At 54.3% G+C, this 27722-nt stretch overlaps 2 protein-coding genes across 11 annotated transcripts; one reads left to right on the top strand and one right to left on the bottom strand.

Annotated features, from left to right (window-relative positions):
• Positions 1-132: 132 nt before the first annotated feature.
• EGLN2 (egl-9 family hypoxia inducible factor 2) lies at positions 133-9082 on the top strand. 4 transcript variants are annotated; one of them, XM_039853618.1, is made up of 6 exons: positions 133-186; positions 1253-2334; positions 7241-7360; positions 7771-7907; positions 8098-8165; positions 8437-9082. In XM_039853618.1, the coding sequence occupies exons 2-6, from the start codon at positions 1495-1497 to the stop codon at positions 8490-8492; spliced, it is 1221 nt and encodes a 406-aa protein (XP_039709552.1). In that variant the 5' UTR covers positions 133-186; positions 1253-1494; the 3' UTR covers positions 8493-9082. The 4 variants fall into 4 exon arrangements, with proteins under 4 accessions (XP_039709552.1, XP_039709554.1, XP_039709561.1 ...); XM_039853620.1 differs by lacking the exon at positions 133-186 and adding an exon at positions 404-542; XM_039853627.1 differs by lacking the exon at positions 133-186 and adding an exon at positions 431-641.
• Positions 9083-15473: 6391 nt separating this feature from the next.
• LOC120595453 (cytochrome P450 2F3-like) lies at positions 15474-25078 on the bottom strand. 7 transcript variants are annotated; one of them, XM_039853592.1, is made up of 10 exons: positions 24827-25078; positions 23569-23760; positions 23311-23473; positions 20727-20948; positions 19897-20057; positions 19394-19570; positions 18847-18988; positions 17915-18066; positions 17073-17214; positions 15474-16117 (listed from the first exon to the last, which is right to left on the bottom strand). In XM_039853592.1, the coding sequence occupies exons 2-10, from the start codon at positions 23758-23760 to the stop codon at positions 15936-15938; spliced, it is 1533 nt and encodes a 510-aa protein (XP_039709526.1). In that variant the 5' UTR covers positions 24827-25078; the 3' UTR covers positions 15474-15935. The 7 variants fall into 7 exon arrangements, with proteins under 7 accessions (XP_039709526.1, XP_039709513.1, XP_039709507.1 ...); XM_039853579.1 differs by having other exon boundaries at positions 15476-16117; positions 17828-18066; positions 24820-25078; XM_039853573.1 differs by having other exon boundaries at positions 15480-16117; positions 17828-18066; positions 24827-25076.
• Positions 25079-27722: the final 2644 nt, after the last annotated feature.

Here is a 27722-nt window from a genome sequence, read left to right as displayed (position 1 = left end):
CGAACGTCCTCGCTCCGCCCCGTGCGGCTCGCGCCTGCGCACTGCCTCCTCTGCCCGGGCGCGGTCACGTACCCACCGGGCGAGGCGGGGGCGGAGCGCCGGGGGTGGTGGGGGCGGGGTATGGCGCGCTGCGCTTCGCTGGGAGGTCAGCACAACGGCGGCGCCGGGGCCGGAGGAAAGCCCTGGGTGAGGAGGGCGCGGGGAGGGGAAGGGGGCGGCGGAGAGGGGCGCTCGACCGGGGCGCGGGCCGGGCAGGGTGGAGACGCACTACGCTGGGGTCTGGGCGGTGGCGATGGAGGGTGGCGACCCTGGGAGGGGTGTAGGGGTGGGGCGTGGGGGAGGGATTGCGCGAGAGCACGTCGAACGCCAGCCGCCAGGTGGGGCTGCGGCAGCGCGCGCTGGGCGGAGGGGGAGGGGAGCGGGCCCGGGTCCCAGCGGTCCCTAGGCCGTGCTTCCGTCGCTTGCTGCGCCCCAATGGGGCCTCAGGGCCCGCACCGAAGGGAATTGGCAGGGGGGCGCTTTTTCCATCGTCCTGTCCCCAAGTACGTGAAATCCCCTCCGCCCTTCCCTCTGTCGCTGTGGACTCTCCTCCCGCGGCTCCCTTCCGTCCGTCTGTCTCTCAGGACCTCCCTTCCGTCTGGGTGTGTGTCAGCCCCCAACATGCTTCCTCCCATTGGGCTCAGGTCGACCCCTTCACCCTGGTCTGTCCGGCTGTCTCAGGCCCTCCCAGCTTTTCTCCGGTTTGTTTTTCTGTCTCTGTCCCCCCACCCCAGCCCCTCTCTTCTTGTTCTCTTCTTTGTCTATGGACTCCCATTTTCTCTCTCAGGACCTCCCCCCGCACATTCTTTCTGTGTCTCTCCGGAACACCCAGGCAGATCACCCCTATTTGTCTCTAACTCTATTCTACTCCCTACTCTTCCACCGTTTTTTTTTCTACTTCAGGCCCCTCCTTCTTTTCTGTTTGTCTGTCTGTCTCTGAGGATGCTCTCTCTCCCAGCCCCCACCGCAGTCCTTTGTTTTGGGTAGATTTTTACCCAGCCTAATTCCTCCAACCACCTACCTCACTGACTCTTGTCTGTCAGTGATCTCTCCCCCAAATTCCCAGGGTCTTCTCCTGCACTTGGCTCAGGTTTTGGGATCTCTGTAGCCAGGCCTGTTTGCCTTTCTGCCGCCTCCCTGCCCCTCACCCTGTTCCCCAGCCAGCCTTCCTGACCCTAACTCCTCTCACATCCCTTTTTCTCTCCTTCTCCAGCGACCCTCCTCATAGGTCCCTTCCCGAGCTCCTAGGGACAGCAGAGGATTTGGGGACCGGTGAGCACCCTCAGGGCACAAGAAGAGCCTCTGCCACCTGCCGTGCCTCACCCTGCCCCACGCCAGGCCCGGCCGCCCCGGCCCTCGGCCGCATCAAGTGGAGGAGGAGGTGGCAGCGGAGGAGGGTGGCACCATGGGCCCGGGCCGTGCCCTCCATGCCCGGGGGATGAAGACGCTGCTGCCATGGACAGCCCGTGCCAGCCGCAGCCCCTGAGTCAGGCTCTCCCTCAGTTGCCAGGTTCTGTGTCAGAGCCTTTGGAGCCTGGCCGGTCCAGGATGGGGGTGGAGAGGTACCTGCCGTGTTCCCTGCTATCCTCCTACCACCGTCCGGGATGTCCAGAAGTGCCTGCTGAGGCCTCACCAGGGAGTGGGACCCCCAGAGCCACAGCCACTTCCACCACAGCCAGCCCCCTGCCGGAGGGCTTCGGTGGGCAGGACGGTGGCGAACTGCGGCCACTGCAGAGCGAGGGTGCTGCAGCACTGGTCACCAAGGGGTGCCAGCGACTGGCAGCTCAGGGTGCCCACCCTGAGGCCCCCAAACGAAAATGGGCAGAGGATGGTGGGGATGCCCCCGCACCCAGCAAGCGGCCCTGGGCCAGGCAGGAGAACCAGGAGGTGGAGGGGGAGGGCGGCATGGGCTGCAGCAGTGGCCGCGATGAGGCTAGCGCCAATCTGAGGGAGGAGGAGCTGCCCGCTGCACCTGAGCGCCTGGCCCTGGACTATATCGTGCCCTGCATGAGGTACTACGGCATCTGTGTCAAGGACAGCTTCCTGGGGGCGGCACTGGGCAGCCGCGTGCTGGCTGAGGTGGAGGCCCTGAAGCGGGGCGGGCGCCTGCGTGACGGGCAGCTAGTGAGCCAGCGGGCTATCCCGCCACGCAGCATCCGTGGGGACCAGATTGCCTGGGTGGAAGGCCATGAGCCAGGCTGCCGAAGCATTGGGGCCCTCATGGCCCACGTGGATGCTGTGATCCGGCACTGCGCTGGGCGGCTGGGCGGCTACGTCATCAACGGGCGCACCAAGGTAAGGCTGCCCAGCACGAGTTCGTTGGATGCCTCGTGCTCTCAGCACCAGTGGGTTTGAAGACAGGTCTCGGGGGGTTGCAGAAGGGTTTAGGCAGCTTCAGTGGAGGGGGTGTTGGAGTTTGCTTTGGGCTCTCACTTCCTGTGTGCTGTTGGCCTTAGTTTGTGCACCTGTAAACCAGGGATTCGACCTGTAGCCACAGTGCCTTTTGACCTTGCCAGGGATCCCCTTGAAGAACCTGAGGACAGAGGCTGACATTCATAGCCCCATATCTCTGCGTGGGCCAGGGTGGGTTTCACAGATCCCTGATGTCTGATCATGGGCCAAGACCAAGAACGGGTTACATAGACAGGCATGTATTTCTGCCTTCATCTGCCCGTCTACACTTGCCTGTCATTTTCTTTATCCTTCCCTGTTCACCCATCTTTTCATCCGTCCCTGTCTGCTGGCTTATGTGTCTAGTCCATCCTGTCCCTCATCTATTTCTGGCCTGTCCATTTGTTTTCCCAGGCAGGAGAACCAGGAGATGGAGGGGAGATGGTGGCAATGGTGGGGCCAATGCCAGGCTGAGGGAGGTGGTGATGCTGCTGGACCACACTGTGCCTTGTATGCCGTACCATGGTATCTGCTTCAAGGACAGCTTCCTGGGTGTCCTTCTAATGCATGGCTATGTTATCCGGGCTGGAGGTCCCGTCTCCATCTTTCTCATTCCTCCCCACCTTAGTTTCTATTCTCTATCCTTTCTTGTCTGTTCATCACTTCAGCCCTGTCCAGCTCTGGTCTCTTCCCTTGATTCTCTGCTTTTGTGTCTCTTGTTGCTTTAGAGTAATAGTGATTAATCGTTCATTGGAGCCTTAGCCTTTTTGAGAATTTGCCATTTTGCGACCCTCTTGTAAGAAAAATGCTGATTTGATTGGTATTTGTGGGCCGTTGTCAGGGCTTCCCAGGCCTCCAGCTGCCCATTCAAGAACCTGGGTCAGGAGCCCCGCACAGGACAATGGTCCACAGGGCCTTTCCGGCCTGCTGACACGATGGTTTCCTTCATGGAGGGGCGTGAGGGCCCTGGCCGTGAGGCCAAGGCTCGGTGGTGTGTGAACAGGCCCTGTAGGGAGTGCCCGCTGCACAACACCGTGACGCCTGGCTGATGCCACCATTCCTGTTCAGCCCTTCAGGCATGAGGTTATGCTCCTGATGGCCCCTCCGCCCTTTCTCAGATCCCATCTCAGGTTCTGCCTCTGCAGCTTCCCTCAGGCTGGAGCTGGCTCGGGGACCAGGGCTCCCCTGGGGCTGAGGCCAGTACCCTCCCCACCCCAGCCGGAACTTGTCCTACTTTTCTCTCTCCCCTGTTACTTGATAGCTGGAGAGCCAGAGGGGGCCCCTCCCTGGGCTCGGCTCCTGCGCAGGCAGGAGAGAGCAGTGGGAGTCTCCCTGGCCTCAGGGTGCTCAACACCTTCATCCCAGGGTCCTTGTAGCTGAGTGGCCCAGGGCAGGACACTTCTGAGCCTCAGTTTGCTCATCCACAGGATAGGAAAACCGAGTTAAGACCCCAGCTAGTCTGTGGCCATTTTAGGAGGGGAGGGTTGGGTAGAGGGGGCAGATCTCTTCCCCTTTGGTGCCTTGGATGTCGTTGGGGACAGGGCCTTGGCTAGGATTTGGGGGAGAGGGACTTTTCCAGCCCTTGGTGACCCCTGTTGCCTTGGGAGATAAGCCAGGCTGGGCTGAGAAGGGAGAGGAGGGGTCAACTCAGTCACTGGAGTCTCTCTCAGACCCTCCTTGCCCCAGTGAGACAGCAACTCTAGGCTTTCCCGCCTTCAAAGGGCAACTTCTGGGCTCCCTCCCCAGGCTCTGCAGTAAGACTGTGGGGTGCTGGGCTGGGTAGCCACTGTGGTCGTGGGGGCATGGACCACCAGCATGGCTAGGGCCAGCAAGAACCTCTCTCATTCCTAGTGGAGCTCCTGTGTTCTCCTGCCTTCCCTCCTCTGCTCAGTTGGCTTTTAGCTGGGAGAGAGGTGACTGGCATCAAGGATTACCATGGGGGACTCCAGGGAGGGGTTGGTGGGTTTGGTGGGCTTGGTTTGCTCCCTTAAGAGCAGCTTGGAGGTGGGGCCTGATGTCATTGGCTCAGTGCCCAGCTTCTAGGGGTGAGTGTGTGTCTGGTGTGTGTGTGTGTGTGTGTGTGTGTGTGTGTGTGGTGTGTGTGGTGTGTGGTGTGGTGGGGCTCTTGCACACGTGTCACCAATAGCCTTTAACTCTTTGTTTCTGGCTCTAATCCTAGCCTTCCTCTGAGTGGAAGGGGTGAGGAGGGAGCTGGTCCGTGTTTCCATGTCACCCTGCCTGTTGTCCCTTTCCCTTGTTGCGGAGGAAGTAGCTGCTTCCCCAGGGCCAGAGTACACTTCCACCCTCCACTCCCCATGGCGTGTGTGTGTGTGTGGGGGGGGCTGGGGGGGGAAGGGTGGGGCCTTAAAGGGGCTGTTTCTGTGCCCAGCCTTCATGCACGAGCCCCACTCCATGCCAGACTGCAGAGTACAGCCCTGCTGCGTGGTGCGAGGGTGCACAGGGCAGAATGGAATGGAGGCCCTGAGGCCCAGAAGAGTGCTTTCAGTCAGCAGCTATGCCTGGGCGCCAGGGAGACAGACCTGGCCCCAGGGGCTTTCACTGTGCTGCCTTTGGGCCAGTACTGGGTAAACAAGTACCTGTGCAGATTTCACACTGAGAGATGGAGTGGAAAATCAGCCTAGGTGTCTCCAGCTAGAGTACTTACGGTGCCCCTTAACCCGACACCCAAAGAACAAGGGGACCAGGGGCAAGAGTGTTCCAGGCCTGTGCAGAGGCCTTGGGGATGAGCTCGGCCTGGTCCAGAACTGGCCCAAGAGGCTGGATAGGAGTGATGAGGATCGGAGATGAGGTTGGTGCCCTTGGAGGCGGAGGTTGGGAGTTTGTATTTTGCAATTTTTCAGGTTGCAGTAGGAACTTAAAGAGATTTGACCAAGGGCTGGAAAAAAGGGTTTCTGGCTGCTGTATGGGGCTGGATTATGGGGGAAGAGGTTGCAGCGCTGGACCCTTCTCCACCTCCTCCTCTTGCACAACCAGCAAAATCTCTGCTTAGATTCTAACTGGAGAGGCCTTGCCTGTCCCTAATCAGTGACTCACAGATTCCAGGCCACCTGGGCCCACAGCCATGTTCTTTTCCTCCTAGCGAGGAGCTGACCCATCTGTAGGAGTGTGCAGTGCAGAGGAGGTGTTCCTTCTGAAGCCGGGGGTCTGCTGTGGGGGTCTGCTCACTAACTGTGCGCTGGTGCGGCAGAGAAAAGCGTGCTCGCCACTGTTGAGTGGCCTTACCTGGCGGCAGCTCTCCTGGCTTCTTTCCCAGGGCAGGTGCTGTGGTGGATCATGCAGAGCGGTTTACATCCACGCTGGGGGTTGGGTGAGCCTTGGGCGTGACGTGTCGGGAGGAGGCCAAGGGATTGAGCCACCTGGCTTACCACAGGGTGCTCAGCAAGCCTGTTTTGGCCTCAGACGCTGATCTTTCTGATCAGGAATGTTTATCTCAGGGCTGTCTTGCCAGGCTGTGGCCTACAGTCACAGCTGAGCGATAGTGGGGAACAGCAGTTGGCAGTCTGGCCTGACATCAGTGTGAATCAAGGGGTCAGGACATATGGTCCCTAGCTGGGGAGGAGCTGGAGAGTCTTCATGCCAGTGCTCCCCCATTTGCCTCCCCAGCTCTCCCAGTGGCTCGGGCAAAGGGTAGGACAGGGACTACTTTTTTTTTTTTTAATGTCATTTCAGCCTGTGCTTTTTTGGCTCTCCATCATGTGGCAGACACTCTGCTGTGTGCTTTCCCAGACATTTGTATCTTGTTCAGTTCCTATAACAACCTGTGAAGTAGGTGTCAGCTCCATTTCATGGAGGAGGAACACGAGACAGGAAGTCGAGTCACTCCCTGACATCATAGCTTGTGTGGCAGCTCTAAATCTTGAACCTGGAATTTAGGTCTGTTGGAACACCTGGGCCCTTTTCCTCACACCAGTCACATCCACCTTTTTGTCAGCTCTTTGATGAGAAACAGGCCTTGAGTGGCTGGGCCCAGGCCTCAGCGGGGTCAGGGCTGGCCAGGGTAGTGGCAGTCATGAGGAACAGGAGATGAGAACCTGTGGCTAGACCTGTACACACACAAGTCGGAATGAGTCCTGTTAGGTCTTTGTGGTCAGGAACTTCCACAGTTAAGCTCTCAGCGGGGTTAATGCCACTGCTGTAGACAGAGATGTGTGTTTAGCCTCATTTTACAGACGAGGCGTTTGAGGCAGGTGATGGGATTGTCCAGTTATCCCTGGAGTTGGGGTTAGATCTCAGGTTCTAGTTGCACTCTTAAGTTTTGGTACCTGTTCAGATGTGTAGGAGACATAATTTACTTAGCGGTGATTCTTTTTGGTCAGGGGCCGCGGTTCTCAACATGGCCATTGCATTAGAATTACCTGGGGAACGTTCAGAAATTCCAATCTTCAGCGGAGGCAGAGGACATGAGAGCCTCTGAGGGCTAGAGCCCCTGGTATAGGGCAGTGAGGCCACATCACCGCACATCAGAAAACACGGGTTTTATTCTGCTGAAATGTCTGAAGAAGGGTCAGGTTCTCTAGAAAATGAAACTTTCAGTTCTTCCTTGAGCCGGTGCTGGGTGCCAGGCTCTAGGGGTGGGGAGTGGGCTGTCGAGGCCCCGGAGCTGAGGTTTCTGGTGGATGGGGGCTTGGCTGGCAAAGGAGGAAGTTGAGGCTGGAGCCCTTGGGGCCCAGGACACTTGAGTCAGGGGAGAGACCACGGGCTGGAGGGGTGAGACGGAGGTAATGGCTTCTTCCCCAAATGCCCCCGCCTAGCCCAGTAAACCACCTCCGTCTGTCTCTGTCTCTGCCAGGCCATGGTGGCATGTTACCCAGGCAACGGGCTGGGGTATGTGAGGCATGTTGACAATCCCCACGGCGATGGGCGCTGCATCACCTGTATCTATTACCTGAATCAGAACTGGGACGTCAAGGTAGGGTGTTGGCGCTGGGATGGAGGTGGAGTGGGGTGCATCTGCGCCGTTTTCTACTTCCAGCTCAGCTTCTAGCCTTCTCCCATCTAAACCCATCGGGGCGGGGGTGGTGGTGTGTGTGTGCGTGCAGACCCCCCGGCTCTTCCAGTTGACTGTGTGGTGGCAGAGCCCCCTCCTTCAGGGAATGGTGCTGTCTGCTCAGCCCCTGGCCTAATGAGCCCTCCCCTCCACTTCCTGTCTTCCTTAGTAGCTTCCTGCCCATCTCCATGGTGATGCAGACTCTGAGTTGTCATTCATTTTAAGAGGCTGAATGGTGGGAGGGAGTGATGTTCGCGGCTGCTGCGCCCCCTGGTGGACTCCTGGGGGCAGGCAGTGCCAGCCTCCTGCCTCATCCTCTGGCCTTCCCTCAGGTGCATGGTGGCCTGCTGCAGATATTCCCTGAAGGCAGGCCCGTGGTAGCCAACATTGAGCCACTTTTTGACCGGCTGCTCATTTTCTGGTCTGACCGGCGGAACCCACATGAGGTGAAACCAGCCTATGCCACCAGGTATGACCCATACTTCTGGGATGTGCTCAGGTGCTCCCCTGGAGTGGCTAGGGAGTGTTGTACTGAGAAGGGGTCTAGGTGGGAACAGAACCAGGTGAGGAGGGCGGGCTCCAGTGTCGTCATGGTTATGACAGCTGGAATTGAAGAAGAGTGATCTCTAACCTCCCTTTGGGGCTGTTCTGGTCCCCAGGTACGCCATCACTGTCTGGTATTTTGATGCCAAGGAGCGAGCAGCAGCCAAAGACAAGTATCAGCTAGGTACCTGCCTCAGATGGCATCCCCTCCCTCAGGTCCTTCCTGTTCTTCCCTGGGCCTCAAGCCACCTCACCCACTTATGTCAGTCTCTTATTAAATTCTGCCACGTTTTTCCTCACCTCTGCCCACCTTCCCTCAACAGCCACTCTCCTGGTACCCCCAGCATGAGCCCCATCTCTTCTGGTCCTCTCCCCCATCTTCCCAGCTTTTCCTTGGCCTCTTTGTCTCTTCCCTGATGACTCACTATCTCTTGTCTCCCTCCCCTCCCCACCAGCATTGGGACAGAAAGGTGTTCAAGTACCTGTATCTCAGCCAAGTACACCCACCTAGTGGCCAGCCCGAGCTGCGTGGACAGACAGCTTCCCCTGACGTCGGGAGAGCCCCGGGCCCACGCCGCCCGGCCAGCGGCCAGCCAGTCTCGGTGCCTACTCCTTCCCCACCGCAGCTGCTGCTTCCGGCTTGGCCTCTGTCCTTCCTGGTGTGGAGGGCTCCCTCAGTTACTGAGGACTGAGGAGGAGAGACCTGTGCTGCCCTGTGATGGGGGCTGGGACTGTGACTTGGGCAGGGGCCAGTGTTGGGAGCTACCATTACTGGAGCTAGGGGCCTGTGTCCTGCCGTGTCTGGTTGTGCCCCTCCCAGGTGTGGAGAGCTGGAAGTAGGTATTGCCGCCTCCCACCAAGATGCAGGAGTTGGGGTTGAGGTGAGTCACGGCCTCTTGCTGGCAAAGATTTGTTGGGGGGAGAGTATCCCCAAGCCCCCCGCTCCTCCAGCCTGGAATGTGAAGTGACTCCCAAACCCTTCGGCCATGGCACCTTTTGGACTAGGCTGCTGCTGCTTGGGCAGCATAAAAGGTGCTGAGAGGAGCACAGGCATGGAAGTCCTGTCAGCCAAGAAATAAAAGTTTACCTCAGAGCTGCACACATCTGACTCCCTCTCTCCTTCTGGCTAAGGAGATGCCTCCATCTGCAATTCAGGGCCTTTATCGACCAAAGGGATAAGGAGGTCTGATAGCGTGAGCGGAGGATGGCTGAGCCTGACCTCGGTGGACTACCAGGCAGAGCTGGAAGGCTGGGGCACGTTTCCCAGTCCAGTGCACTCCGGGGTTAGGTGTGTGTTGGCGAGGCTGCCCATAGGGAGCGCGTGGAACCACTGCAGGATGGCGGTGAAGAAGAGGAAGGTCTCCGATGGGGCCAGGCCTGCGCCCAGGCACATCCACTCTCCTGGGGGCAGAGATGGAGGATGAGAACCTCATGTTCCCTAGGGCCTGCCCAGACTGGCCATCTCCCTGCTTGGGCCAGACCTGGGGAAAAGGGCATGAAGGCATTCTTGCTCTGGAACGGGCCCTTGTTGTCTAGGAAGTAGGGGTTGAAGCAGTCCAGGTCCTTGGATTGAGGAATCAGAAAGGTGCCCTGAGGGGATGTGCAGGGGTGACCCACGAACTCGACAGGACCTTTCATCCATCCAAGACCCATTTAGAAGCCACCGGGAAGGTGGGCCTTATTTCTTGTTCTCAGCGTTGCGCATGCTCATACCTGCTGATTTTGGTTAGTAGGTGCTCCCGGCCCCTGTGCAGAGTTCTCAGGCTCACTGGGCACGTTGGGCAGGAAGTGGCCACATGAGTGTAGTGGGTTAGGGTATGTGGGTCATTCTTTGCCTGCGGACAGAGAAGATGGGTGCCACCACGTGCCAGGCACCTCCTTGTAGGCAGCTTGGATAGAGTTTAGGGCAGCAGAGTCCTGCACCTCATCCATCTGATCAAGGAAGTAGTGAAATCGCTGCTGCGTCTGCTCCGAGATGAAGACCTGAAGTTCTGCAAAGCTTAGGAAAATTTCTTGGTGTGGGCCTGGAATCCAGCCCAGGAGGGAGGGGAGAATGTACATCTGAGGGGCCAGGATCTCAAAAGGACCTTGAAAAAGACCACTAGTTTCCCTAACTGGAGACTCGACCAGGGCTTTGATGTTAAAAGTTCTAGGACAATTCCATTCCAAGACTCCCATTCTGATCCACTCTAGGTGGGTCTAGTGCTCAGGATTTGGCATAGGTCGGGCTCACAAGAAAGGGATGGAACGGGCCCTCTCACCTCTCCCCGTCTGGAACTCATGATGCAGAAGTTATTGAAGTTCAGAAGCCTCAGGAACTCCGGGTCCTTATTGCCATAGCGGTTCCCGAAGATAACATTAGATACTGAGTTATCTAGTAGTCTTCGGGAGTCGAACGGGGCTCCTGGGAGTAGGAACAGGTCGAGGTCATAACGCTGTGGCTCGGCCCCCAGCTAGCTCTTGGGCTTACTGGCTTCGTTCCACCCAAACGCTTTCCCACCTGGTCTATGTGCCACACCCACACCAGGCCCCCCTGCTTTCTCCAGCAGGCCGCACCAATGGTGGCTTGGAATTCGCCAAGCAGACAAGCTGCTTCCTCCAGGACGCGCTCCCGGATGGCCCGCGTACCCGACCCGAGCTCCTTACGCACTGCAAGTGCAAAAACGCGCAGGGTCCGCTGGCGCGGCCGGTTGGAAAACAGGGTGCCTGGGGGTGGGGCAGAGAAGGGGGCGGGCTGGGAGTCGGTCACGCCTCCCGGAAGGGTCCAGGCGCGGACGCGGACCCGACTTTCTCGCAACCCTTCGTCCTGCTGCTTTTCCAGACTTCTTGGTCGCCGCCCCAGCCTTCTCGGCCCTCTTCACACATTGGCCCCACCTCAGCTGGCCCCGCCCCTGACCAGCGCTTGCTCTCTTGGCTCTGACTCTTAGGCTCTTCTCTTGACTGCTCGAGGAACCCGACACCCCGACTCATTCTACACTTCAGCTCCGCCCCACCTCGCAGCTGGTGCTCCTTAGGGTTGGTTCTCTATTAGGCCCCGCCCCATTTCCCTCGGCCCGGCCTTTACTGCCTAAACCGGTTGCCCAGGCCCGCCCTTCCGCCGCCCGTGCCTCGTCGTTTCCGCGTGCGAAGCCTTCAAAGACTGCAGTGGCCCCGCGGCCGGAGAAGGCGTTGCCTGCCGCACCCATGCGTCCCGCAGTGCTGCGTAACCGCACAGCCCCACAGCAGCGCGCGGGCCCCAGCGGCCAGACCTACACGGGCCGGTGCTCAGCGGGTCCCTGTTGGGGCGCCCGACCCCCTCCTCCACCGAGATTCCAGAGCCCCGTCCCCGTCGCCCTTCTGGCCCAGGAGTTCTTGTCTCAGCCCCATTCCAGGCCCAGGAGTTCAGATCCCCAGCTCCTTCTCCCTTCAGACCCAGGAGTCCAGGCTCCCGCTTCCCTCAGGATGTAGAAACGCAGGTCTCCAGCCACCTTCACCTTCAGAACTAGGCGTCTGGTTAGTACTTACTCAGCCCTGAACCAGGAGTGTAGACCCCTCTGCTCCCCTTCCGCAGCGGCCCAGGACTGCTCACCTCAGGCTCCCTTTCGTCGGGTCTCAGGAATGGACGTTGGGGATGGGGCAGCGGGACTCCACTTTGAACCAGAAGTTCAGGCCCACTGCCCCTCTTCCCCCCAGATCTGACTTCTCGTAACACCCTCCACCCCACTCCCACTCCCCCCTTCTTGACCCATCCAGTCTCCTTTTCCAGAATGCAGGACTTCAGACCCCTCATCCTAGGACTGGTGGAACCGTCAGCTCTGTTTTCATTCAGAGAACTGGGAGTTCCAGCCCCCAGCCCCATCTCCAGGAATGCAGCATTCTGACCCCCCACCCACCAAGGCTGTCAGGGCTACCCATGAGTACACCGCCCAGGATGTCCGAGAGGCTGGCGCGGGGGTGGTGGGGTAGGTGTGTGTGTGTGTAGCCCCCTGCCTCTGAGTGCCCTGAGCACCCCATCCCCTGCGCCTAGGACCAGTGGCAGGAACAGCAGCAGCAGGGCTGGGATTCCTGTGGTCATCCTGTCCTTGCTCCTCGATGCCCTCGCCCCTTCCCGTTTGCCTCTGTTTGATTTCCTTTGGGCCTTGGAACGGGGTGGGGGGTGCAGAGACCCCGAATGGGAGGGGTGGGTGTCATTCCCCAGATCCCCCAAACCAAGGTCACCCTGCCCTTTAGTCCTAGCACTGCGGGGCCTGACTATGCCTGGCCTTTTTTGGACCAGCCTCAGCCTGCTCTATTTGGCATATTTCATGCACAAACATTTCTGTGTCATTACACTTGGCTAACTGGTGCACACTCCTGAGTCCCTAGCACCTTTGGATCCATCTTATTTGGTCTGTAGGCATGCATTCCCGAATCTCTCTGGGACCGTGACGCCTGAAATCTGTACCCTGTACAGTCACACAACGTTTAAGTTAACAGCAGACTGCATCTTCAACGGTGGTTCCGTAAGATTATAACGGAGCTGGAAAATTCCTATCACCTAGTGACAACGTAGCCATGGTAAAGTCATAGTGCAATGCATTACTCACATGTTTGTGGTGATGCTGGATAAACACACCTACTGCTCTGACAGTCACATAGAAGTGTCTAGTTACGTACAGTGCATAATACTTGATAATAAACGACTATTACTGGTTTATGTATTTACTACATTTTGTATCATTATTTTAGATAGTATACTTTCTACTTTAAAAAAAGTGTGTTGTAAACAGTGTGCAGTGTGATGCCTCATGCATCTTGTATTTACTGAGTCTCTTGATTGCATCATTTCTCTTGGGCTTGATTTAATCTCATGTTGTTTTCTACAGTACTATTCTGTACAGGTTTGTAGCCTAGGAGCAATAGGCTATCCCATACAGCCTAGGTGTGTAGTAGGCTAGACCATCTAGACATGTGTAAGTGCACTCTAGGATGTTCACACAATGACAAAATCGCCTAATGACGCATTTCTCAGAACGTATTCCATTGGTAAGTGGTACATGACTATACTTCTCGTTCCTAAATACACTTAAAAAACATCCCTGGTGACATGTCCATTAGCCTGGCACTCCTGTGCCCTTTGGCTGTGATTCCTAGGGACACATACCTGAGCCTTTGGCACTCCTCTGCCCACTGCTCTTGGAGCCCTGTATGCTCTCTCTGTCTTCCAGATGCTTACCAAGTTCCCTAGCTTCATGATACCCATCAGCCTGGCACATCTGTGCCTATCCTAATGACTTCTGGCTGCTTTCCCACATGTTGGTCCCCTTGTATCCCTATAGTTATGCCTGGCCCTGAACTCCTGCATTTCTATCTATTCCCAATGCTGTGGTCCCAGATGCCCCCAAATGTCCTATACTCATGCCGCTACACTCCCTGGTCTCCAGTCCCCCAAACCTCTTAGTGGGCACCTCCACCTGAGACCAGGTCATGATGACAGATGAACTTACACCTCACTCCAGTGGACCCTGGGGGTGTGGGCTGGAGGGGGCAGACCCAGGCCTGGATGGACCAGCAGTGGTGACACTGCTGTCAGTACTTGGAACTGTTCAGGAATGCGAACCACCATCCTGCCCTTGCCTTGCCAGATCTAGCCTTCCGCCAGCTGTCTGGCACAGGGCCCAGGTCTTGGGAGAGGGTGGGGGGCTGTGCAGAGTCTGGGCTTGTCTCTGGGAGTGTCTCTCAGCATCTTTATCTCTCTCAGTGTCTCTTACTCTCCATCTCTGTGCCTGTCTATTCATCTCTCTTTCTCTGTCCATCTTTTTACTCTCAGCATCTGCCTCTGTTCGTGTGTTTTCTATATGTCTTTTGCTCTCTCTGCATCTCTCCCTATTTGTCTTTACCCTGATCTCCCTGTCTGTGCTTCCTTGTCTCCCTGCCTCTGTCTCTCTGTCTCTTGTTGTGGGTCTTCCTGTCAGCTTTTCTCTGTCCAGGAACCTGGTGACTGGGAGGGGTTGTAGGGCAGGGTGCTGACTTCACAGACAGCAGGGGTATGGTGGGGTGCAGAAAGCATGCCCTTCCCTGACCCCACCCCATCCCACTCTGTCAGGCTCTCTAATGAATCCTCTCTGTTAGAGCGTCTTCAAGACCAGGCATTTTGTTTTTTTGTTGTTTGTTTTTTTTCACTTCTGTATCCCTAGCACCTAAAATAGTGCTTAGAACACAGTGGGTATTCAGTGAATGTTTGTTGAATGAATGCATGACTTTCGTCATCCTGATTTTTGTCTCTCTCTTAACTCAGACTCTATTTCTGTGAGTCTCTGTCTTTGGCCAAATCCTGGGACTGTCTCTTTTCCTGTCTGTCTCTGTGTCTCATCTCTTGAGACTCCTTTCTCTCAGATCTCTGTCTCTCTTCATCTCTGTTCTTTATTAAGCTCTCTCTCTGTTTTACGATCTCCTTGTCTTCTTCCTCTCAGCGCCTCTCTCTCTTCCTCTCTCTTTCTGTCTCATTCCCAGTCTTTGGCCTCCTAGATCTCTCTGCTGTCTCTGTGTGTCTCTGTCTCTCTCTGTCTCTTTTTCAGTATCTCTTCACAGTCTCTCCATCTTTCTCAGGACTTCTGAGTCTCTCCTTCTCTCCCTCCACCTCTGCATCCATGACCTGGCCCTGGGGCAGACTCTGGTCAGCCTGTGGTGGGAACAGCATGGAGATTAGGGCAAGGATGCCCCATGTGGGGACAGCCTATATGCCTCACCCCAGTGGCCCCCCTGTTCAGCAGAGCATGTCGCAGCTTCTGGATGGCCTTGGGGAGATCCTGTTAAGGGTAGGGCCTCTCAGGCCACCTCTGCCCATGGCTGGGGGCCAGCCCCACTCTGCCTGACTCTGGTTCAGTGACGATCATTAAGAAAAGCAACTGTCAGCAGGATGTCAGGATGTCCTGTCCCACGCTGGGAGGCCGCAGGCCTGGGACTGCTACCACTACCCCAAAGGGAGGAATTCAAGCCAAAGGAATAGTCCAAGCAGAGGGGTGAGAAAGGGGCGATGGTTTCTATTTTCTGGTACCTCACTTCCCCATCATTGCTCTTCCTCTCTGTCTCTCTCTGGTCATTTCTGTTTCCTTCCTTGTCTCTATCTTCTATCCTTTTTGCCTCCCCGCTTCTCAGTCTCCATATCTCTCTGCTTTCCTCTGTGTCTCTGCTCTGTGAGATTGAGAGGAACAGTGTTGGAACCAGATGCTCTGCCTGTTTCTGGCTGTGTGATCTTGGCCAAGTCACTTCACCTCTGTGAGCCTCAGTTTGCTCATCTGCAAAAATGAGTAGTGATATTGTTTTGCCTCATTGGGAGATTTCAGTGAGAGATTTAGAACAGTGTGTGACTAGGAAGCACCATGTGTTAATAATTGTTATTTCTCAGTCTCTGTGTCTATTTATATCTTCGCATTTCTCACCTTCTCCCTGCTTACACATGTTCCTCTTTTTACAGAGTCCTTCATCTCTTGCAGAGCTGTTTGGAATCTCTCTGTCCTGGTTTATTTGCCTGTCTTCAGGCCCTCGCGGCCTTTATATTCCAGCCTATCTCCAAGAAACAATTTCTCCCAATTCTTAGCCACCCCAAGGGTGAGTGTGGAACTAGTCACAATTAGGTGTCTCCTCTCTCTGCAACAAGACCTCCCTTCTCCCCATCCTAGGAATTGTCCTCCTCCCTTGAATTCGGCCAAAGCAGGTTTTAATCTATTGTAATTTACTAGGAAATGATACAAAAAGTCCCCCAAAGGGTCCCTAATAGAACGAATAAAACCCCATGCCGCGAGTAAAACGAGGCATGCACCTCCCCTTACCCACGTCTTTCTCTGCCTCTGGGGACGCGGACCTGGTAAGGATAGGAGCGATGAGGGATGTGGCAGGCAGAAGGTGAGAGGAATAGGGGCACAGTGGGCCGACAACAGGTATGGAGCAACCCGCAGGGGCAGGCGTCATCGCCCACAGGATAAGGGACTGGGCGTCAGCGCGCGCGCATGCACAGCTCGTAGGGCCGTGGCAAATTGCTGAGACCGGAGGTGCGCGGGGTCAAGTCGATGTCCTCGGGCGCCCCCAGCGGCTGCAGTGAGAAGTTCTGCAGGATGGCGGAGAGGTAGAGGAAGAGCTCCATGCGCGCCAGCGACTCACCCAGGCACAGTCGTGGACCTGCGGGGTGCGAGGGTGGGGAGGAACGAAGAGATAAGATGGGATGAGGGGGTCCAGTCTCAAAGCCCCAGAGGAAAACATACGACAGCTGGGGACGTCACAGATCCACCCATCTAAAAGCCTGGGAAAGATGCTTTAAGTAACTCTTGGACCAGAATGACCTGTCTGACACACATGCAACTTCATGAGTTTGAATCCCGGATCTGCCATTACTATTTTTGTGATCATAGGCAAGCCATAGTTTTTGGGCATCTAAAATGCAAATGACAATAATGCCTCATTAGGTTGTGCGAATGGTAAATGCAGATAAGCAGTGAGAATATTACGCTTTTGTAGGCATTACTGTGTGCCACGCACTACTCTAAGCACTATACGGCTATTAATTAATTTAATCCTCATAACGACTCCAAGAGGTAGGCTTTATTATTATCTCCATTTTATAGATGTGGAAATTGAGGCACAGACGTAACATATCCAAAGCTATAGCTTGGGGAAGGAGCTGGAGTCTGGCTGCAAAGCCCAGCTCTTAGTCACCACTCTTATAGTTCTCAGAGGCAGCGCTCGGCACACAGTAGGCAATATGCTAAGTTACCTATTATTATCCCCCCTCCTTTTTTCCTTTCCAATATTGAGTTATACAAGAAAGATTTTTTCCCCAGCGGCGTAGATCAAAGCCAAGAAAAACTAGAACCACCTCACTTGCGCCACCCAGTGGAAAGATTGCAGTGACCACTTCAAATTAAATTATTCTCCTGCCTCCTGACCTCCATCCACAAGGATTTCAGTCATTATCTGCCTGTAGGAGCAGAGTTGGAAGGGAGAATGGAAGTCTCTGCACATCCAAAGCTCAGGATGGGTGGGATGAAGAAGTGAGAGGGTTTGGAGAGTAGAATGAGGGCAATGTAGGTGAGAGTAACAGGCCTGAAAGACTGACTCTTGTCCCCACCACTCTCACCAGCTGAGAAGGGCATGAAGGCTGGGCTCTTCTTGAAGGACTGACTGGCATCCAGAAAGTGCTCAGGGTTGAATTCCTGGGGCTTCAGGAACTGAGTGGGGTCGTAGTGGACCGTATTAAGGAGGGTGATGATATCTGTGCCCTGTGTGGGTGGTAGAGAGAATCGGTGGTACAGAAGGGTTGGGAGGTTCCCCACCCAGGGTTTCTGCTCTACAGGGTGGGGGGGTTCTTGGGGATTTGATAGGGGTGTGTGAAGCATAGGACTCCACCAGGGGTCCAGGAATTGTTTGGGTGTCTGAGATTCCCAGTGATGGATGCTGGAAGCTGTGTTTAGGGCCTATGGCAGGGGCATGAAATACCTGCCATTGTGGGAATGGATTTGGGGTTTCTGGGGAGGGAGCAGGGTCTCTGAGAACAGTGTTTAGGCACAGAGGATCTCCAGGATGTAGTCTCAGACCCTGGGGATTCTGGAGAGGGATCCTAGGGAGGAGACCTGTTATGGAGATGGGGTCCGGGGTTCAGGACAGGGTCCAGTCCACTATGGTTCTGGATGGAGTCCTGGGCAGAGGCTGAGGTTCTGGATTTAAGAGCCTCAGATGTCTGCTGCTAGGGCTTGCTCAGATGCCAGTTGCTAAGTTCTGGGGTGTGGATTGCTAGGGCCTGGGATCCTTGCTAGAGCCTTGGATGCCAGTTGCATGAGCCTGGGATGCCTCTTTTTATGGTGTCACATGTCATTTGTCAGGTGCCCAGCGCACTTTGGGTAGCAGGAAGCCGCGAAAGGTCGTGTCCTGAATGACGCGGTGAGGCAAGTTCAAGGGGACGATATCTGCGAAGCGCTGCACCTCGTGGATCACGGCATCTGTGTAAGGCATGGCCACTCGGTCCCCCGGTGTCGGCAGCCGCTGTCGTCCCACCACGTGGTCGATTTCCTCCTGTACTCGGACTGGTGATGGAGGGGGGAGCATAGTCGAAGCTGTCCATGGGCTTGACTGGGCTGGGAAGAGGTGTGTGTGCGTGTCTGGGAAGGGTCCAGTCAGCACTTCCCAGCCGGGGTGCTGCTGCAGGGGTGCATGTGAAGCCCTCGGGGGAGAGGGCTTGAGTTCAGAAACGTCGTCGGTAAGGGCAAAAGTTTGGTTTGCCCCATGGCTCTTAGGGGCCAGGTTGTGTGGTCGGGGCTTCGGGCCTGCTTGGAGTCAAAGTCTCTGATGAGATTGCAGGCGGAGTTTCGAGGATTAGGCCCCCTGGAGGGTAGATCGAGTGGGTGTGCTGTGAGGGAGGGCTGAAATATTGGGGGCGGGGCAGGCGGCGTGTACCCCGTCGGACTGTCCTGGTGGCCAGGGTCCCGGGATACACCCAGATGTGGAATTTGGGAAAAGGGGTACCTGGTGCTGTGTGTGGGTGGGTCAGACTGTTGCGGGGGTGGGGGTGGGGGTGGGGCGTGATGAGTTCCTGGTCAGGCACTGTGGCTGAGGCTCGCGGCCCCGGGCTCTGGGCGGACAGTGAGAACCCAGCTCGGAGGCAGGACGCTTGCTGCGTGGGCAGGGTCAGAGGTGGGCCGCAAAACAAGACCATGCGGGCAGGAATCCCCGCCCCAGCAGGCTCTGTGGACCGCAGGGACCACGTGGGTGGGGTCGACCTCGGTGTGGAAAGTGGGATCCAGGCGTAAACCCGAGGCTCGGACTAACGAGCATGCTGGGAGGGGCCGGTGCTCACTGCGTGTGGGCGGGGCTTAGTCGTGGGCGGGTCTCCCCGCCGCGGGAGGCAGCGCGCGCACCTTGCACTTTCGGGTACTTCGTTAGCAGGAGGAAGGCGTAGGTCAGAGTGGTGATTACGGTCTGGGTGCCGCCAAAGAGCAGGTTGTATGTGGTCATCAGCAGGGTATCCATATGGAAGTGGCTCTGCGGGTCCTGCTTCTCCTACGGGGGTAAAGGGATGTCAGGATATAAGTCAAGACTTGGAGGTCCTGCCGCGACAGTGACCGCAGCCTCGGAGTCTGTGCGCCCCGTTCTCCCCAGATCTGCGCAGTTGCCGCTGGGCGCCAGCTCATGGCCTCCTCTGTTTAACTTCTTTTTCCTCGGAGGAGCTGGGGAGCGCGGGAGGGCGGGGCTCACAACAAGCAGATCCTCAATGACTTCCTCATGAGCTGGTAATTGGTAGTGGCCTCGAATGGCTCCGGGCTCCAGAGCGGCAGACCAAGTGTTTCAGCTTCACTTCCCAGATGTGGGGAGATTATATTCAAACCCGCTCAACCCGGGGTCTTTGTTGGTGTGAGGCGGGGGCAGCAGGTCAGACCAGAGGTGGGACTTCCAGGCAGGGCCTACCTGTGCTATTTTGATGAGGAAGTGATCAATGAAATCCTGGGGAGAGCTGGGGTCGAGGGAGGCCTGATGGTCGCGGACGCTGCGGGAGATGAGGTCTTTCAAGCGCCCGAAGTTCCGGAAAAGGCGTTGGTGCGGCCCGGGCAACCAGTGCAGGAGGCTCGGAAAGAGGTTGTACCACTGAGGAAGGGGCAGAGTCGGAGGGGTTTGGAGGAGCTGGCAGGGTGTGTGCGACTGAGGATCAGGTGGGCAGGGGCGGGGTCTTGAGGGGCACTTAGGTTCTGAAGAGGCCGAGCAGGGACGGGGACTGTGTGCGTATGAGGAGACTCTGGAGAGGGGGCATAGATGTGGATAGGCGGGGCTCTGTAACTCGGGGGTGGGGTCAGGTGGGAAGAGGCGGGGCCAAATGGGCCATTGCAGTCCCGACCCCGCCCGCTGTTTTATATTTGAGGCTGTGTGGATCCCCCGCCCCCGCCTCCGTCACCCAAATAACTAGGTCTCCTGACCTCGCTCCAGCGGCTGCTCAGGATTTCTAAGCTGTCATTCATGAAGTGGATAATGGTGAGCAGACGTTCGTCGTTATAGTCGAAGCGTCTGCCGAAGACCACCGAGCAGATAATGTTGGACACTGAGTGGCTTAACACCGACGTGGGGTTTAAGGGCTCGCCTGAGGGTGAGACGCGGAAAAGGGTTATGGCTTTGATCTGGGTTTGTATCCCAACTCAGCCACTTCCTGGGCACATGACTTAAACTTTCTGGGACTCAGCTTGGTCACCTGTAACAACTTCCTAGGCTTGTTGGGAGGGTGAAACTTATTGACAGATGTGAAGAGTTTATCACAGTGCCTGGTATCCAGTAAGCACTTTACAAATGGGCATGAGTGTGTTGAGTGTCGACTTTGATGTCAGTAAGACGCAGGTTTAAATCTTGACTCCTCTACTTACTAGCTTTCTTTAAGCCTGTGACTCATCTGCAAAATGGATTGTTCCGACTTAAGGGACTTATGTGTGAAAATGTGCTTCGCACAGGGCCCCACACGTGCGAAGTCTTGAGGTCTTGAACCTCAAGAGCATCAGCATCATGATCACCCACTGCAGTTACACAAGCTGTGCTCAAAGTACCACACAGCGCAACAGAGCGGCCACCACATAACATTTCCTGCCACTGAATCCGAAGGAAACATAGCACCACAAGCTGACCACCAGGGGGCACTACTCTCATTATGCGCTAAGTGTGGAGCCTCCGGCTCACACCCCTGCGATGGTATCTGGCAATCTGGGCCATTATAAAGGATAGTTGCAACTTGAGGGTATGAGCTGCATTCGGGAACTCTAACCTTCAGTTTTCCGCAGTTCTTTCAGCAAGAAGCTGACTTCCTCCAGGATGAGCTCTTCGTTGCTCCTTTTCCTCATCCCTAAGTTCCGCAGAATCTGGAGAGAGAACTTCCTGAGGACTTTCCATCGCTCCCCGTTTGAAAAGGCGATGCCTGGCGAGAAGAGTAGGGGCCAGCTCAACCTACGACTTGTCTCTGAGACCACTGCCATCTCAGTCCCCTTTCCCATTGTATACCAGAAGAGAGGCTATGAGTTTGCCCGTCCCCTGCCCGCCCCCACCCCCAACTCCCGGTAAGCCCTCCCTGACACTCCAGGCTGGGTCAGGTCAGGTGCCTTCTATGAGCTTCCATAGGACCCTGGCTTCTGTCACTAGAGTCCTGATTACTCTGCCTCTGTTTCCCGCATCACAGTCCTGACCATTCTGGGCTATCACTGTCTGGCGATGGGGCTATCTCCTTCACTCAAGTGTGAAGGCAGGGTAGGAGACTGTCCTTCTTACCTCTGTGTCACTAGCATTGTCCAGTGCAGCGCTTATCACAAGCTAGTGATTGCTTATTAATTAACGAATGTACGAAAAGGGAGAGAAGCAAGAAAAATGAACGAGACATTGGGAATTTATCCAGGAACAAGACAGACCCTGTCTCTTTTCTCCCTGGACCCAGGGTCTTTGCACAGGCTGGTCCTTCTTTCCACAACACTCTTCACCCCTTGTCTGCTCCTGGCAGGCCATCTTTATCTTTTAGATCTCAGGTTAGAGATCCCTTCCTCCAGGAAGCCTTCCCTGGACCTCCCTCCCTTGCTGGGTCTGGTGTTTCCTCTGGGTTCCCACAGCTCTCTGGGCTGACCCAGCCCTGATTATGACCCTGGGCTGCCTCAGTCTGGTGATGGGCTATGTCTCTCACTGGACTTGCAGCTACAGTAAGATAAGGTCTTGGATGTGTTGATCTCTGATTCCTCTGAAACTAGCAGAGAACTAGATGCTAAGGAAGAAAAAGCTAGAGTGTATTTCCTTGTGTTGTATGCATTATCTCACTGACCTCTCATAACAACCTTTTCATGTTAGCAGACTGAGGGTCAGAGAGGGGAGGACACTTGCCCATAGGTGCATAGCTAGTAAGTGTCAGAACCCTTCTGTTACCCTCTGTGCTCCATATTGAATAATTAAGTGGTAGCTATTTTTAGTAACAGGGGATGTATGTATCTAGATGTTTTCTGTGCAAAAGTAGCAAGGTGACTTTCTCACCTGCCCTGTCTCTATCTCCTTGCATCTGGTGTACCTGGACAGGGGAGGTCATAAGATCAAGCCCAGGGAAGGGGACATGAAAGAGGAAAGTATACTCAGTACACAATAGGTGGTTTTTTGTTTTTTTTTTTAAACCAGAGCTCTTCAATTCCAAATCTTGGGGCACCTGGGACTCATCTAGTGAAGGGGCCAGGGGAGCCTGGGGATTCTTTAAGGGGAGAAGAATAATCCAGGATGCTGGTCTCTGGGACTCCCTTTTCAATCAGAGCACCTTCCTTCCTTCCTTCCTTCCTTCCTTCCTTCCTTCCTTCCTTCCTTCCTTCCTTCCTTCCTTCCTTTCCTTCCTTCCTTCCTTCTCTCTCTTTATTGCTTTCTTATCATTTATTGGGCCTTGCCATATAACTTCCTTTGACTGAGATTTATGTTAAAAGAATAGAAAACTATAAGACTAGGTGATCTCCAAGCCTAAGGAGGACAGGATATTGAGATAGGATAAGGTTGTAGTTAATGATATAAGTTGTTGAATGACTGGGAATGGAGTTGAGTTTGGCTTGGGATGGGGATGGCCATGGGGCATGAGGGAGGACTGATGATTGATGATAAATTGGTTTGAGGTTGATGATGGGGATGGAGTTGGGTAGAATGAGAAGAAATGGTAGACTGGGGTTGAGATTGAGCTTTGGGAATGGATAGATATATGGTGGGGTTGTTTTGTGTTGGTAGCGGGATTCAGGTTGAAAATGGGAAATGGGTACTGAAGACTTCAGTAGATGATTGAGACATTGAAGATGGGGCTGGAGCTGGGGGGGAAAATGACAGTGGAGTTCAGTTTGACTAAAGGACTAGGGTGGGGTTGATCATATATTTTAGTACGGTGATTGGGAGAGAGTTCATAATGGGAATGGAGGTTGGGCGAGATACAGTCAGTATTGCAGGTGGAGATGGAGCTGAGGTTGAAATGGAGCACATGGAAGGAGGATGGGTGTGGATTGGGTCGAGGTGGATGTTGTAGGCTGGTACCAGATAATTTGGTCACGGACTCACATGGAGATTCGATGGTTTGGCTGGGATAGAGATAGGGATTGGGATGAGAATGGGGTTGGAGTTGGATGGAGATGGGGATTGGGCTGGAAGCACCATTCAAGAAGGTGGTGGGATCTGGAGGCGAGGAAAGCAGGGCAAAGATCACCCTAGCCTCGCACTGCCTGGCTTCACCCTATCTGGTGTCGTCGATGAGATCAGAAGCCCTGAATGTCGCCAAAATTGAGAAGATACTCTTCTACCTTATCCCCTCCCTCAGTGTGGAGTGGGTGAGGGGTGGAGGAGATGGGGAGCAGGCTTACCATTGCCTTTAGTGAAGTTGAAAAAGCTGGGGTAGTGGCCGCGGCCACTGAATTCCTCCCCGTGGTTCACGAGGGCCTCTTTCACGGCTTGGTACCCGCTGAGGACCACCACCGGCCTGGTCCCCAGGTACACTGTGTACACTGGGCCATATTTCTTGCTCAGCTGGGAGGTAGGAAGACAGAGGTCACAGCGGGGTCTGGGGCCCTGGGATCCCTCCCTCTAGTCCTCCGCCCTCCCCCAAACCTAGGCTCTTGCACCTTGGTGAGAGAGGTCATCATGTCTTTGGAATGAAACTGCAGCAGGTTTCCCAGGAATGGGAGGGGCGTGGGGCCAGGGGGAAGCCGACTCTTGCCCCTTGAGCTGAGAGTCAGGAAGAGACAGGTGAGAATCAGGAGCAGGAGCAAGATGGTTGTGCTTATACTGTCCATGGTGAAGGCAGTTGCAGGCATCTGGGGACAAAACAGGAGAGGGTAGGGCTGGGGAAGGAGTGGGATCTCTTTGCTTTTAATCTCCTTTTGGAACTTGACTTCCTTATGCCCTGGAAATGGGGGCACATAGAGAGAAGAAAGGAGGTACAGAGAGGCAGAGATAGGGAAAGGCCAAGGGAGGGTGGGAGGGAAGGAAGGGGCAAGGGAGGGAAGGGAGAGAGAGAAGGGGACAGAGACAGTCGGAAAACAGGCAGAGGTCGTCAAAATACAGAGAGACGGTAAGAAAGACAGAAATAGGGATAGAGACAGCTGGAGAGGGGTGGAAAGTGAGAAAGAGAGAGAGAGAGAGAGAGAGACACTAAGAGAAACAGAGATACACATGGAGATAATGAAGGATGGAGAAAAACAGATATTTAAATGTGTATAGATGCCAAAGAATTGTTTGCAAAGATAACAATAAAGCAGATATTATGACTATAGACTGATGACTAATGGACTGAAAATTAAAAACATTCTTTAGAATAAGCATCACTATGTTATATTATCTGCACTGCTTAGAAGTGCCTTCCTTCCACTGATGTAGTGGTTCCCCTTTCCTTCTTGCAAATATCCCTTACTTTTGTCTTGTAGTTGGAACACTATTTGGGTTTCTGCCTGAATCAGTGCTTCCTGAATAGCTATTCTTATTGATCTCAAATAAATGCTTGCTGTCTGTCACTTTGAGCTTTTATTTTTAGGTTAACGGAGTGACAGAATAGAGTGATACACAGACAGAGACATGCAGAGAGAGAGAGAGAGAGAGAGAGAGAGAGATCAAGGAGGAGGGCAGTAGCAGAAACAGACGGAAAAGAATCAAGCGTCTGAAATAAGGGGTCACATTCCGGAGAACAAGGCCTGCTCAGTGAAGCACCAGTACAGAGACCCCAATGCCCAGCCCTGACTGGGACTAAATGAATGCACAGAGTTCCAGAGAGAGTCCTGGAAAGACAGACCCAGAGACCCAGGGAACCCCCAGAGGAGACGACTGGGGAGATCCCAGCCAGTCCAGCGACCTGTCTCTTGAGAGCCGCCCCTCCTGACCTTTTACCTGCTGCGCGTCGGGGGCAGCTGAGTTGTGTTCTGGAGCAGGCTGGTTCTGGCCACTCCAGAGGCGTGCCCTGCAACTTTAGGTGTGTGGGCAGTAAGAGCAGGACAGCTCTTAAATCATCCGTCCACACCCCCTTGCTTCCTTATCTAGTTCTCCGGTGATTTCCAATCCCCGCCAATCTTCCTGCCTTGGCTTATGTGTATATGTACTGCGCGGCTCATGGTCAGCAGGAATGTTGCTCTCGGGAACCACTTTTGAACTCCCGGACTCGTCCTTGGTCTTTATCATGGTCAATAGTGTCATTTTGAAGAGGCATTTCCCCCTTAATTGGCTAACATTTCTATTCAACTCTTTTCTGCTTCTGTAAACATGCTTGTTGCAAGACCAGAGATCTCGAAATTGACTGAGAGTACCTATCCTCCCCTAAAGAGGTATTGCTTTAATGCTCGTTAGATATGATCTGTAACTGGCTGTAGCATCTTCAGAGGTCTGTACATCAGCCCATGCCAACTGTAACAACATGAGTATAAAAATAATCTTGCCCCTAAGCACTAGCTCTTCTAGGACTGCCGGCGGCGTAATAAACCTGAGTTCTCCAAATCCTCCTGTTTGGTTTCTTGCTGGTCTGAGGTTTTGCAACTTTTCTGCAACATTTCGTCCTGGAGTGGGGCAAAGGCTTTCCACTTTTGCCATCCAGGGCCTTGGATCTGGCTTTGGGGGAATGGAGTTGTGAGACTGTGACAAAATGATGGGCAGGGAAAGGGACCGGGTTTCTTTGGTGTTCTGGGCTCTTGGTTCTATTTCCAGGAATGGCTGTATGACCTCGGGCAAGTAAGTCCCTTTCTGTCCTGAGCAGGAGTTTCTCATTCCCCAGGGCCGACTTCCATAGCTCCTCCCACCGCTCTCTGTCTCTCACAGCTTGTCTCTGAAATTCTGTCTGTGCCTCTCTTTGCTTCTGCTTCTCTAATCTCTTCCTTTCTCTGTCTTTTTGTCTCTGTGTGTCTGTCTGTCTCTCCCTCTGTGTCTCTCGGTCTTTGTTTCTCACTCTGTTTTGTCTCTAATTGTCTGTGCCCTTTCTCTTTCTCTCTGCTTCTCTCTTTCTCTGGAAGGCTTCCTCAGTCACTGTCTCCTCTGGACTCTCTGGGGGGGTCTCTCTCTGTCTCTCTGTCTCTCTGTCTCTTTCCCTCTCTCTCTCATGCCTCTACGGGTCAGATTGCAGTGGACAGAACTGTAGTCAGTCAGGGACTGAAGCGGGGTTGGGAGAAGGCTGGGGCAGGCAGAAGCCCCAGAAGAAAGTGTCAGATCTGAATGACCCTCCAACCTACCCCCACGCATTGCTCCCCACTGCTCCCCTAAGCCCTCTACCAGCTATATCTGTTGGTGGCCCCCAGCAACTGGCCTTAGTTATCAAACTCCTGGCCAGGTCAGAGGGCAGGTTGCCAAAACCTGGAGCTGGGCCAAGACCCGAGAGGCTGGGGCTAGTGTTGGGGAGAGAGCCCCTGAAGTCATGGGTCTGGGAGGCCCTTTGCCACGAACATTTTTGCCACAAGCATTTTTGCTGCAAACATTTTTGCCACATAAATAATTGGGCGGAAGGCAGTTTTGCCATAAAAAAATATAAAATAACTGGTTGACAGTTTTCGTTTGGTTTGGTTTCATTTCTCCATTGATGAATCAACTGCCTTTGGCAGATTTAATGTATTTAAGTTAGCTGTCTGTCTGGTTTTATTTCCCCATTAACGAAGTTCTCGCTGTGACTCCTTTTTTATGTTACATATAAATCTTAGCTAATCCTCATAGTGGTCTGTACAGTGACGAGCAGGTGTGGTGTTGCTGGTCTTAAAAGTAGCCGTGAATCTACACGCATTTTAAATGTATTCAAATAGTTTGTATTTTGCAATAAATCCTTATTAATTTTGTTATTGATTTCCTATGTTTCATTATGTCCTTATTAAGGTCCCTTTTTCTTTGTTGTGATTTTTATCTTTTTCTGGCAAGATTGCCTCGTAGACAATTAGTTATGCGGCAAAAATGTTTGTGACAAAAATGCTTGCGGCAAAGTACCTCGAACCATGTTTACGGTTCCCATGAGGGAGGAAGTGCTTGGAGGTCTTGGGGAATTTGACACCCCAGGTCCCAGGCACATGATACAATAGGGGTGGAGTCCCTTCTTGTTTAGTTCCAGGAAGGCCTGGTAGGGTAGGTTCTGGAAGAGAAGAGAAGGCTTGATTAAGGGATTACATAGCTCTGGTTTCCTTTGTTGTCTGACCCTGCTCCTGGGGGAAGAGGCGGTACTGGGTCCACCTCAAACCTGTACTTTACTTTTTCTTGACCTTAGAACTGGGTCAAGATGAGCCTGATGGGACTGCCTCACTGGGGACCCTAAGATTTATGAGAAGGGGAGTTCTAAGTAGCTGAAGCTCTTCTTGTGATCTGACTTGCTTCCCTGCTACAGAAGGAACTTGGGGTAGAGAAGGATGTGTGACAGGGCTTCTCAGCTTCTGCACTATTGATGTTTGGGCTGGGTAGTTCTGTGTGTGTGTGTGTGTGTGTGTGTGCGCGCGCGCGCGCGCGTGCGTGTGGCGGGGGCTGTCCTGTGTGTGGTAGGATTTTTAGCAGTATCTTTGGTCTCTACCCACTAAATTCCAGCAGCTGCCTCCATCCCAGTTGTGAAAACCAAAAATGAGTCCAGACATAATTCAGTGTCCCTTTGGGGGCAAAGTCAACTCAGTTGGGAAGCATTGGTTTAATGGAAGAAACTGAAACACACCAAGGCACCTGAATCCTCCTCACCTCTAATCGGTCTCTCCTAGACCCCCACCTTTTACACTTTGTCTATCCACCTCAAACCTCCACCTCACTCTGTTGATGATCCCATTTCTTATCTCATGGAGAA

The sequence above is a fragment of the Pteropus medius genome, unplaced genomic scaffold (genome assembly GCF_902729225.1).
Source record: "Pteropus medius unplaced genomic scaffold, Ma_sr-lr_union100, whole genome shotgun sequence".
In the NCBI taxonomy this organism is placed as follows: domain Eukaryota; kingdom Metazoa; phylum Chordata; class Mammalia; order Chiroptera; family Pteropodidae; genus Pteropus; species Pteropus medius.
The sequence above is the reverse complement of the archived record's forward strand: the minus strand, read 5'-3'. Positions and strand labels throughout refer to the sequence as shown.

Coding starts and splice junctions, on each gene's coding strand:
- EGLN2 (XM_039853618.1), top strand. CDS start 1,495: ATGGACAGCCCGTGCCAGCCGCAGCCCCTGAGTCAGGCTCTCCCTCAG. Junction 7,361..7,770: donor ATCAGAACTGGGACGTCAAG/GTAGGGTGTTGG, acceptor GCCTTCCCTCAG/GTGCATGGTGGCCTGCTGCA. Junction 8,166..8,436: donor CAAAGACAAGTATCAGCTAG/GTACCTGCCTCA, acceptor CCTCCCCACCAG/CATTGGGACAGAAAGGTGTT.
- LOC120595453 (XM_039853579.1), bottom strand. CDS start 23,760: ATGCCTGCAACTGCCTTCACCATGGACAGTATAAGCACAACCATCTTG. Junction 20,949..23,310: donor CAACTTCACTAAAGGCAATG/GTAAGCCTGCTC, acceptor GGTATACAATGG/GAAAGGGGACTGAGATGGCA. Junction 19,571..19,896: donor TGAGCAGCCGCTGGAGCGAG/GTCAGGAGACCT, acceptor CCCCTTCCTCAG/TGGTACAACCTCTTTCCGAG.